The 12,641-nt window shown below is 36.1% G+C and overlaps 1 protein-coding gene across 2 annotated transcripts in view; it reads right to left on the reverse strand.

Moving 5' to 3' along the window:
• MPDZ (multiple PDZ domain crumbs cell polarity complex component) overlaps positions 1-12,641 on the reverse strand; it is a 175,935-nt gene that overhangs the window by 132,999 nt on the left and 30,295 nt on the right. For both annotated transcript variants that reach the window (XM_036331164.1, XM_036331163.1), the window contains one exon: positions 11,440-11,606. In XM_036331164.1, coding sequence (XP_036187057.1) covers positions 11,440-11,606 — 167 coding nt within the window. The remainder of the gene's footprint in view (positions 1-11,439; positions 11,607-12,641) is intronic.

Here is a 12,641-nt window from a genome sequence, read left to right on the forward strand (position 1 = left end):
ATTTTGTAAAGTAATTTTTAAAGGTCTAAATTTAACTAAACTATTTAGAAATATTCTACATAAAAGGATCAGACCACCAATTTCCTAAAACATATATGAACACTTTGATAAAGACTAGAAAATAACTTGAAATTAAAACAGTCACAGTTTTGTTTTAAACTATTTTCATTATGCATTGTTATAAAAATCTTTTGAAGTTTACCACTTAAAAAAAGTTAGGTTGCCGAAACCGGTTTGGCTCAGTGGATAGAGTGTCGGCCTGTGGACTGAAAGGTCCCGGGTTCGATTCCGGTCAAGGGCATGTGCCTGGGTTGCGGGCATATCCCCAGTGGGAGATGTGCGGGAGGCAGCTGATCGATGTTTCTCTCTCATCGATGTTTCTAACTCTCTGTCTCTCTCCCTTCCTCTCTGTAAAAAATCAATAAAATATATTTAAAAAAAAAATTAGGTCCAATAATGAAGTAAAATATAACAAGATCTTTAATCTATCCCCCGACTTTCCACTAAGATTCCAATTAGATTTCCCTAATTTCAAAAACAGTGTTTTTTTTGTCACAGGATTTGATTATTTTAATAATACCTTTATTTTTTATTCGCATCACTAGGAATCTGTGGTAGGATGAAAAAGGAAAATGACAGCAAATTCTTCTCATCTCCTCTCATCAGGAGCAACAGTCTATTTCCCCACCCACTGAATCACTAGAAAAAGTTCTTGATGGAATAGTAAAATTATTAATCTTTTAAAATCTTGACTTGTGTGTACAGCAAGCATGTCAAACTCAAAGGCTAACCAAGGCCAAATAAACGAGGCATGTGGCCCGCAGGCCATGAGTTTGACATGCTTGGTGTATAGTATATCTTTTTAAAGTACTTGTACTGCATAAAAATTAAAATTATTGTCTAGCGGAAAACCACTATTACTTGAGTTGCAACCTGAACTAGCTATAATTTTTTCATGAGCACCATTATTACTTAAAAAAATTACTGAATATCAGAAAGTGATTACTTAGCTATATGGCAGATAATTTTTTGAAAATGAAGGAAGGAAGCCTGTCACTTCAAGGAAAACAACTGACAGCAATTGTGGTCATAATAAAATTTGAGCTTTCAAGTGATAATTAGAATTTTGGAAAACTTGTATTTGCCACCTTAAGCATGACAACTTTCCATAACTTAAAGACTTTGTTGATAAGATGAGTAGCTCCAAGTGTAATTTTTTTTTTGTATTATACAATGAAGCGTAAGTTTTCTACCTTTCACATTTTCCAGATGACCAGTATGATACAAAATTATGCATAGGTTTGATATATTCGACCCGGCCAGTGTTGCTCAGTGATTGAGCATCAACATATGAACCAGGAGGTCACAGTTCTATTCGTGGTCAGGGCACATGCTCTGGTTGCCAGCTTGATTCCCACTTGGGGGGCGTGCAGGAGGCAACCGATCAATGACTCTCATCATTGATGTTTCTCTCTCTTCCTCTCTAAAATTAATAAAAATATACTTAAAATAAAATAAAATATTCAAAGAGCAAGAGAAACAGACTTAAATAAATACAAAATTTTCATTGATTTGGTTTCAGATTCTACATTGTAACTAAACTTTGAGAAACTACCAAGAAGAGCTCGGTAGCCCTATCAAAAAAAGATATCCACAAGTTTCTAAAAAGGCTATATTACAGCTTTTCAGAGCTAAATATCTGTGTGACATCAGATTTTCTCTAAATGTATCAACTAAGTAAGATCACAAATCCAAACAGATCAAATGCATAAGCAGATATGAGAATCCAGTTATTTTCTATTAAGTTACAATAAAGAGATGTGCAAACATGTAAAGCAATGCCACTCTTCTCACTAATCTACATATATAAAAGGCTAAGTGACCTGCTGACCATCTGACTGCCTGACCAGCCAGTACATATAATGCACACTGACCACCAGGGGGCAGACACTCAACACAGGAGATGCCGAGCTGTGGTAACTTGGCAGCTGCAGTTCTCAGGTGACGCACCCCAGAACCAGAGAGGAGGGAGCCCAATTCCTCGCGGGGCTGCGCACCCACCTTCGGCCATGGGTGCACGAATTCGTTCATTGGGCCACTAGTTTTTAAATATCATGGGTTTATTACAGCTAGTTTAAAATTATTAATAAATAATTTAAAATATTTCTCAATTTTAATTTCTAACCTCATAAATACTGATGTATAAAAAACATAAACAAAAGCGCACTGTGGTCCCTAGTAACTTTTAAGAATAAAATCAGGTCATGAGACTGAAATGTTTGAGAACTACTGCCTTAGACAATTAAATTTCAAATAGGAGGAAAAGGAATAAGAAGAGAACTAATATGTATTAAGTGCTTGGTAAGCATCAGAGTTGCTAGATCCATGTTATTTAGTTCCCACTTTACAACTAAAGAAGGGAAAAAAAGAGGGTCAATGAAGAGATACACACACACACACACACACACACACACACACAACATGTGCATTTTCATGTTAAGAAATAAACCCTTGCTTATCAAGGAAATCACAAGGAAATCATTAAAATATGTTCATTAAGACATTTATGAGGACAGCGAAACAGACCATGACACAGCTTCATGATTAAGACCTGGGTTCTCAAGCCAGCCTGCCTGCCTTCAAATACTAGCTTGACCACTTAACTTCTGTGCCTCTGTTTCCCCATCTGTAAAGTGAGGAAAATAATATCATCTACTTCATAATATTGTTGTAATGATGAAAAGGTAACTGTAGAGAATAGTTCACAGTAAGAACTTAATACCTGCTAATTGCTATGATGAGGAGGAGAAAGAGAACATCTTATCAATATGGTTACTATGAGAAAAACTCCGAATTTTCAATGCAACTTCATTTATTTGGTTAATTTATTTATGTTAAAAATTAGTTCTCTAATAAGGAAGGATACATTATTAATGTACAACAGTTGTGAGTATTTAAAAATATTCATGTACTCATTAATTAAGCAATCATTTGTTGAGTGAGTCAAGTATCATGTTAGGTAGAAGGTATTCAAAGATGGAAATGGCATGGTTTTTATTCCCAGTAAGTGGACTCCAAGCAAACCTGAACTACAATCCATTCCTACACTGCTCTGCATGCTGAACAAACGGCAAGCGGAGCACAGCACGCACACCCAGCCTAGGCATGTGTGTTGACGGGTATTTGCAGAATGTCTTTTCTTTATTTAAATCTCAACACTTCTGTGCTTTCTTAGCAAAACTGCCAAGGGAAAAAATGTAAAGAATGTAGCTTAAGAAAAAATAATGTTCTTATCAAAAAATGCTGACATACAAAATTTCTACATCAAAGGGGAGAAGATATCAAAATGAAGTTAATCTAATTTAAATGTCAAGAAAAACAGTAATTCAGAAAAATGAAAATTTAGGCAAACGACATGTTAGAATTTTTGCAGTGTTTTTTCTATCAGTCCTACATTTTCAGAAGACAAAATGGATTCGCTGTTCACAATCTGCTTACAGAAAAATAAAAATAAAACAAAACCTTACAGGCAAGTATAAATACATACAAGGGTGTGCAAAAGTAGTTTTACAGTTCATACAGAAAAAGACACCCAGGTTGTGATAATTACAACAGCTTTCATTAATTTTGTTTTGTGTAATCACCACTGTAAACCCCTGTATATGAAAATGAACACATGAAGACTAATATTACTTTGCCATATTGCCTCTCCATTCCACTATTTTCATTTACTTTAAAGTTGAGCATAATTATAAATAAAACCTGAATGAAAGTTTTAGTTTATATTTTAAAGGCCCTCTGGTTAAAATGTGGGGGCAAAATTTAAGACAAATGACAATCTTAATAAATTTGAGCTTATAAAATGTTTCGTTTAAGTGCAATTCTCTTTAGGAATGCTATTAACAGTCCCCCCTCCCCCCAACTTATTTGTTCCTTTATATTAGAGAAGTAAGAGTTTAGAAATAATGTAATTAAAAGTAAAAAGCATTGGCTTTAGGATCAGACAGACTTATATTCTTCTAAGTCGACCAATGAATAATTTTGTGGTCCAGATTAAGTTACATAACATCTTTCCTTCTTTTTCTTTTTCTTTTTTTAGATGCAGAGAACATTTTAATGGTTGCTAGATGTGAGGGAGGTTGGTGAGATGGTGAAAAGAACTGAAGGAATTAAGATGTACAAACTGGTAGTTACAAATAGTCGTGGGACTGTAATACATAACATCTTTAAACCCCATTTTCCTCGCTGGACAAAATAGAGATAACCCCCATCTACTTCTGAGCAGATGGACTGGTTAAATGAGACAAAGTCCATAGTACATGAGGGCTTCATAAAGGTAACTGTTATTGTTGCAATAGCTTCAAAGGTAAGCTGACTATTCTTAAATTCTTGGGTTAAAAAAAAACTCGTTTAGGTTATACCCAGTAAATTTCACATTTTTTCCCTCCAAAGAGCATTTAACTTTGTCACAAAAACACCACACAATTAACACCATTTGCTGTTTTAGACACACATGCATACCCAATGGCAAGATGGTGTTGCATTTTAATCCAGCACTGTATAAAAAGCTTGAACAGTGCCTCTTGCCCAGCATAAAACAAGAATTTCAGTCCTTTCAAAGGCTCTATATTTGCAAACGTTTAGTTAAAGGAACAAACATTTAAAAGCTGTTATTGTACCAAAAATAAAGTATTTGAAATTCCTACAGTAAATAAACTTTATGGTAAATGTAGAAACATAAGAATCACTTCTTTTCTTTAAACTTCTCTTAGACCATGTACTTCAGAGTCTCAAGACACAGACACTTTTCTGGTACGTGGCTGCAATGATCTCCCATAAAAGTAAAACCATTTCAGGGATAAGGAAAACCTCTTTTCATTCTCACAAGCTGTATGAACTGGGACGAATTCTACTCCGGTTTTTAGATAATTCCTGTTAATGGGGTAAAGGCTTATTTTCTTTCTTTTCTCTAATATATTTTTATTGATTTCAGAGAGGAAAGGAGAGGGAAAGAGAGAAAGAAACATCAATGATGAGAGAGAGAATCACTGATCGGCTGCCTCCTGCACGCCCCCTACTGGGCATTAGGCCCACAACCCAGGCATGTGCCCTTGACCGGAATCGAATCCAGGACCCTTCTGTCTGAAGGCCGACGCTCTATCCACTGAACCAAACAAGCCAGGGCCATATCTTCTTTCTTTCTGTCCCCCTCCCCTTACCGACACCAAGTCATAATTTAACTTACACATTTTGAGAGACAGGAGTCACTGCAAGCCTACGGATGAATCAGCTTCATTTCCGTCTCCACTTAGAAACCACAGAGAGAGGGGGCATGTTTCTGTCATTTACATAAGGAGTAAAATAAAGCTGAGGAAACAGGCACTTCTGCCCTTGGAGACACGAATGGCACAAAACAGTATCTTTGTGATTTCCAAAGTCAAAGACAGAGCAACAAAAGGCTCAGCTATCAAAATTCTCATCTCTCCATCAATTGTAAAAAGCTAAATGTAAGAAATTATCAGAACCACTGATGCTACGGCTTAAACGTAGCAGATACCACAACACTCTGGCCATGAGCTGGATTGAGAAGTCTTACACACATGTGCCTGTAGAATGGTGGCCCTGCAGGCATGCCCCAGAACAGTGAGTTCCATCCAGCACCCTCGCTGGTATCACGTATCTGAAAGTGATTCTCTGAAACACACACGGACTACCTATTTTTCAAGGTTCCCTAAAAGTTGCTCCTGTTTGAAGACAAAGTACCAGAGAAAACAAAACAGGGTGTACATTCCCTCATGCACATTCTGGCAGAAAAGCCATCACTTTTATAAATTAGAATGTGATGTAATCTTAGTGTGTATTCTTAGTGTATTTCATTCTTAGAAAGATGAAAGAATCATCTCTTAGGAGACCAACTGATGTATTTTACAATTATAATTGAAGCTCTTATCTATCAAACTGTTATTAAAACTCTGACCTTAATTTTATATTATGTGTCTTTTACTACATTTTTTTTTAAATTTAGAGAAATAAAAGAAATGCGATTGTTAAAATATTGTATCTAATGGAACGGTCAGAAGATAGAATTAATACAATTTCAACTTGATACAATGAAGTTTGACACAGAAAGCTGAATGCAAAAGAGCAAAGATGGTTTAAAAGACAAAACCTTAAATTACAGAATCCTTCACAATCTGGCTGGAAAGTTTCCTCTCTTGGCAATAACCTGCATATATTCAATTTCTCTGATAATACAAGTCTGCATGTGACTATTTCACAGTTTGGCAACCTCAGTCCTGAACACTTTATAGACTCGACCGTTCTGTTTAGGAGGGTTGTTATGTGCAGCGAGGGTGGGTGTTCACCATGCCAGCGGCATGCCGTCCTCATCTCCAAATTAGGACAACCAAAAATGTCTCCGGACATTGCCAAATGTCCCCTAGGAAGGGAGAATGTCAAATCACACCCAGCTGAGAACTGCTCTATTCCCATGTAAACATTGTTCCCACCACCTAAATAATTTCTCCCATCTCTGCAGAAAACTCCTAATCTCTCTTCAAGGTCCATCTTACATGCTATCTCCAGTGCGAACTTCAAGTCAAAGTTAGCAATCCGTTCCTCTCATACCACCTGCCTTCTTGTTTTTCTATTTGATTACATAAGAATATACATATGTTCTGTTTTCCTGTCTGGACAACAAGAACCTCCATCTTATTTATTCACTATAGTTTATTTATTTCAGGTGTTCAGTAAAGGTTTATTAATAAGTGATTATGAGCCTTCTTTTATAAAGCATCCCTGAGATAACCCTTCCACTGTCAAGGGAAAATTTGGTTCACTGAATGAGGTCTCACACCAAGCAATAAATAATTCTCCAGCTTTTTCGTTTCATTTTGTTTTGTCTTTGCCCCTGGGAAATGGAAATTAAAAGATATACTCAATTTTAGTAAACCAAGGTCCTAGAAATATCTACTTCTCTGATATTTTTATTTGATCTTTGTGTAGATTTATCTTTGCATCACCTGTTAGGCAACATGTTTTGCCATCAGAAGTTTTGTCAAATTTGTTTTTGGAATGTGAACAGTAAAACTTGGAAACAAAGAAATATAAACCAAGCAGGTAAATCTTAGAAACCAAACTGAGGAAAAACTTAGAAACAGAAATGCAAACCAAAAATTCATACCATGAAGATCATATTTCAGGAATAAAAATGAGCCTAGCTGGTGTGGTTCAGTGGTTGAGTGTCAACCTATGAACCAGGAGGTCACAGTTCGATTCCTGGTCAGGGCACATGGCTGTGTTGTGAGCTCGATCCCCAGTAGGGACGTTCGGGAGGCAGCCAACCAATGATTTTCTCTCATCACTGATGTTTCTCTTTCTCTCTCTCTCTCTCTCTCTCTCTCTCTCTCTCTCTCTCTCTCTCTCTCTCTCTCTAGCTCCCTTTCTCCCTCCCTCTCTGAAATAAATAAAATTGTATGTTTAAAAAGCATAAAAATGAAAAAGAATATAATAATGTTCACTAACACAAAAGAGTAATTTCCAACTTGATTTGATGTTAAGTCAGTATCTCTCTAGCTTTTTCAAGTGATGTCAAAATTTTCAAGGAAAAATTTAGAAAAATCTGGTTTAATTTTGTGTATATATGCATTATGCATCTAATTCTAGATGATATGTATAGGAGCCAAGACTTTTCTGGGAGAAAGCTGAATGAACCAGAAGCCTGGAAATATCAAACAACAAGACCAAAAACAAAAAAGAGAGTGTTACTCTCCAAAAAATCCTGAAAATCATTACAAGGAGAGTCCTCTAAAATATTCAGAGCCTCGGAGCTTGGTTCCCACATCAGCAGCTCTTGTAACATGAATTACCCACATCATTTCTTCAATCTTACTGTTGGTCTCTGTTGCCATAACTTAAAAAAGAAAAACTCAGCAATATAAACTTTAAAATATTAGTCCCAAATTTCTATGAACATGGATGGACCGTGAGAACGTCATGCTAAGTGAAATAATATGTGGGATATAAAACTGAAACTCATGATCACAAACAACAGTGTGGTGGTTGCCAGAGGGAAGGGGGTGGAGGGAGATGGGGTCCTAATATAAGGTAACAGGAGAAGATTTGACTTTGGGTGGTGGGCACATGGTGCAGTATACAGATCTTGTAACACAGAAACTCACACCTGAAACCTATATGTTCATGTTGACCAATGTCACCCCAATAAACTTAATAAATAAAATTTTTAAAAATTAATAATTTTAATCCACAGTTTTCTTACAAATAACTCAGGGTAAAAGATGTTTGATTTCGTGCCTGTGGTCAATTCATATGGCAAAGCAATTAATTCATCAAGAAAGTAACATGCACCTATACTGGACGGGAGAAACATCATAGAATAAATATGCAAATCCAATTTTCTCATGGCTGACAAATTCCTATTATCAAACTGCTAATGTGTTTATTTGCCCCGATATGGCTGGATTTTTGTCATGAATACACATTGAGCTCCGCAGTTCTTAGCTATGATGGCTAGGTGACAGGGAGGACACGACAGCAGAATTTGTACTTGACAGATCACTGACACACAGTCCCATTTCTCTTTTCTCCTTCTCTTCACTTAACAGGAATCATGCAGTAGGAAATAAACTGGAGCCATTAGCGATTATTCAGGTTTAATAGCACACATCCTTTTAGCTGGCGGTGAGAACAATACACAGTGTGGCAGAGTTAAACAGAGGCATCAATTATACTCTCAGACCTGTGAATATTTCTGACAATATTTAAATAGCACATCCCTGCAGGGCATGGCTTTCTTTGCCCTCTCAGTTACACACCTGCCAAGTGCTTAATTTGCCAAAGGGAAACAGTTTGATATCTAAGGGCAGTCTTAATACTGAAGAGCAAATTAGAAAAATTAAACATTATTGAATAGAAGTAATGAGGAGGATCTGAGGGGAAGAAATACTAGGCTTAATTCAACATGGCATGTCAGCATCTGTCGGTAAAGCAACAATACGATCATGTTCTCCAATATGCTGCATTTACCTTAAGCTTTTGAATTATTCACTTCCTTTGATTTTTGAAAAGACAGGAGAATTATGGTGAAGAAAAATCAGAGGGATCCAATATACCAATACTAAAAAAGATGGTGATAGTCACTTGCACCTATTGTGCATATAAAAAGATACCCCTGAAAAGATAATTTAGGACCAGCCTAAACAAAAGCTAGCCATTGATCAGATCTGTGTAGCTACTGATTTCAAAGCACAAAAAAACTTCATTCCTTTGATGCACTAATTAAACTACAAATATTAACAAATTACTAGTTGGAAAACTATATGGAAAATTTAAATCTAACATAAAGTTTAGAATATTTTTGTTTAAACTTTAAAACAAAAAATAATAGAAATTTTTGAAATGTTACTCTAGTCATACAAGAAAACAAAATCTGGTTCAATAAACAAATGAAGTTGAATTAGTAAAGAATGGAGACTAAAGTGACAATTCAAAACAACTGAGAACTTATCAGCGGTTTTAACAGAAGTTAAACTTTTATCAGCTAAGCACCTGCCTTTGGGGGAGAGTGGATGATGTGAGACAGGTTGCAGAGTTAAAAAAGGGTTATGAAAGGATGAATTCTAGTTCTAGTCTAATCTCTCTAAGCTGTTGTGATAAACAGGGTGTCGGCCACATGGTCCTCCTTGGCCCCTTACAGTACTTGGACAGGTGAACAAAGAGCCAAAAGTCCAAAGGCACATAAGACATGCCTATAGAATTCACCAACCTCACAGCTTACTTAGTTCTGAAATGTATCAGCATCTAGTACTGTGTGCCATACATTCCCAAGGAGGATGCAGCTGAATCATGTGGGGCCCATATCCTACTTCTACCTGGAAATGGTAAAACAAGCTCCACAACAAATAGGCCTCTTTTTCCCTCCCTTCCATAGCCCTGGTAAGTACAAACACTATTCCGCTTACATGAGATGACTAGAAGGGGTATTTTGACAGTTATCTCATTGGGCTTGTAGTATTTCCTGACATACTTACTAGTACTTTTTGTTTCAACTTTTCCTCTCATTCTAATCATACCTTCGTACTACAATAAAGGGAGAAGACATCTGCTCAACTTCACACACTCTGAATAATAACCAGGTAGTTTTCCACATCATAATCACACCTACATTCAGGATATTGGTTCTCCAAAACCTCGCCCATCCATTCTGAAAACGAGCACCTAAAACCAATCTTTACAATAACTTGCAAAGGGGACAAATACGACTGAGTATAACAAACACATACCTTCTTCTTAATTCATGATAATGACTTTAAAAATCACTACATAGAAACTCACTAGAGAAAAAGATTTTTAAATATTCTTCCTGATGTTTTGGCTACCAAAATATATAGATTAAGAACTTTCATGACATTAAACAAATTCCTTCTCTATCGCTACTATTGGTTCTTTTTGCATTTGGCACATTCTTTTTAGTTTTTTTGTGGGTTTTTTTTTTTCACTGGAGCTGAACTTTCACTGAATTATAAAACTAGTCTTCAAGTTTCATTTTTCACCTTTTAAGGCAGAATGATTGCTAGCAAGTCACCCATTACCATTAAAGTAATGTGAAAAATATTAGAATGGGAGTTAGCTTGGAATGGAGGCATTGACTGACTTTAAGCCTTGTGAGGATAATAACAATTTTAAAAATATATTCTTTAAACCCTGAGAAATGGCAATTAAAATAAGTAAATTCAAAGAACAGCTGACTTCAATTTTCATTCTGTCATTGTGATATGTTTCGGTTTTAATATAAATGCTAGGACTTTTTAATGCTCATAATTTTTACAGAAAAAAAATACTGTGTTGTTACATTTAGAAGTTCCAGTGTTTGTCACCATCTGATGCTGTCACGAAAGGAATTGCTACTTACACTTCTTTAAGAAGTGAGAACTGCAATTCCTCTAACTGATGACAATGTAATTATTCCTTTTACTGTCAAAATAGAGGTGATTTCCCTTCCTCACACACGATTACACATGCAAATCCAGGCTTATCTGAAATCTTGTGAGTGTACTGAATGTCTGAATCTGAAAGAGCAAGACCACAGGAACAATGAGCTGTGGTGATGATGGGAACCAAGTCTACAGCCATCCACCCTAAACATATTCTATTACCCCCTCCTCCTGTAGGGGCTCATTCTTTAGCATTCACACAGCTTTCAACACAATGTCATATCATCTACAGTATACAGCAACAGCCTTTACAAAAATAACTAGGGGGGGAAAGCCACAGTGAATCTGAGTGTCTCATTTGGAGGTTTAAATGACTTCATTAACTATTCATTAACACATACAAAAATCAGCTTTCCAGAACCACACAAGCCTTTCCTAAGATCTGTGCCATCCCGTGGACGCCTGCTTTGGGTGAAGGATGTCCTACCTGGTCTTTCAGCTGCTGTACAGAGGTCTGGAGGTTCAGAATCTGACTGAAGAGTGGGCTTTGCAAGACCGACTTCAGAAGGTTCAGCTTGTCTTCGTTTGCCACATCCCCACGCTCTCGCAACTTGGCTTGCAAGCGCTCTGCTGCCTGCAGGGCCCGGTTTTTGTCTACACCAAAGAGCAGCACCCGTCAATAACAGGATCAAAACACACGCGCACATCAACCCATGCTCACAGACATCCTAAAACTGTTCCTTTTGAGACCATAAAACTGACTCAGAAAAAAAAAGAGGGACTGAAATGTGTCACTATAAACATGTCCCTCAGACCTTGAGGTCTCTCCTAAGAGTCTGTTGGGAAGCAGGAGTTAGAGTATAGGCTACACGCAGCTAATTGTAAAGTACAGAAACTAATTCGGATAAAGTATATTTGAGTTCTAAAGCCAGCTATTTGAACTTTTTAATAAAAACTACTGAAGACTAAATGCTCTTGGATCTTGCAAATGCTGACATTTTCACCTTTAAAAATTTCATTTACACATAAGAAAAAACAGAAATATAACTAACTCACAAATAAATGAATGTGGATAATGTTATAACATCCAAAATATGACAATTTCATATCTTAAGAGCAAAGCTTTCTATACTTGAGAATTTACTTGAAAATATATCACAATAATGCATATCTCTTCAAAAGCACCACTTTTTAATACTTCAACTGTTTTTCCAAAAATTTAAATAGCAAATTTACATATGCATTATTGCATTATTATATATCCATTATCACCAGAAACACTTTTTATGTATAATATTAAAGGTGGAATTAAACAGAAATTGGAAATTAAAACACGAATTAATGTTGACTGTGAGTTTACAAACATATACAAATTTAAACAAACAATATTTACTCATATGCAGAATTTTAAAAGCAAATAATGATAAAAAGACACATGAGAACTTTATTCTGGGTCATATTTCCTATGGTATCTCTGAATAAAAATCTAGTACTAATTCCTCTGTCACTTCTTGGAAGGTGTGCAATTTAGTAACAACTTGCAGAATAAAAATTAGAAAGAAATAATTTAATTTAATTGCTCTCCACTTTCTTGTGAGGAGGTTTCCTGTGTGGAGAGCAGTCTTTATCATGTGGGACTTTAGTATCAAATGGGTGCATTTTCTTTTTTTATGATAAGGGGTGTGTATC

Source organism: Myotis myotis, unplaced genomic scaffold, assembly GCF_014108235.1.
Source record: "Myotis myotis isolate mMyoMyo1 unplaced genomic scaffold, mMyoMyo1.p scaffold_m19_p_12, whole genome shotgun sequence".
NCBI classification, from domain to species: Eukaryota; Metazoa; Chordata; class Mammalia; order Chiroptera; family Vespertilionidae; genus Myotis; species Myotis myotis.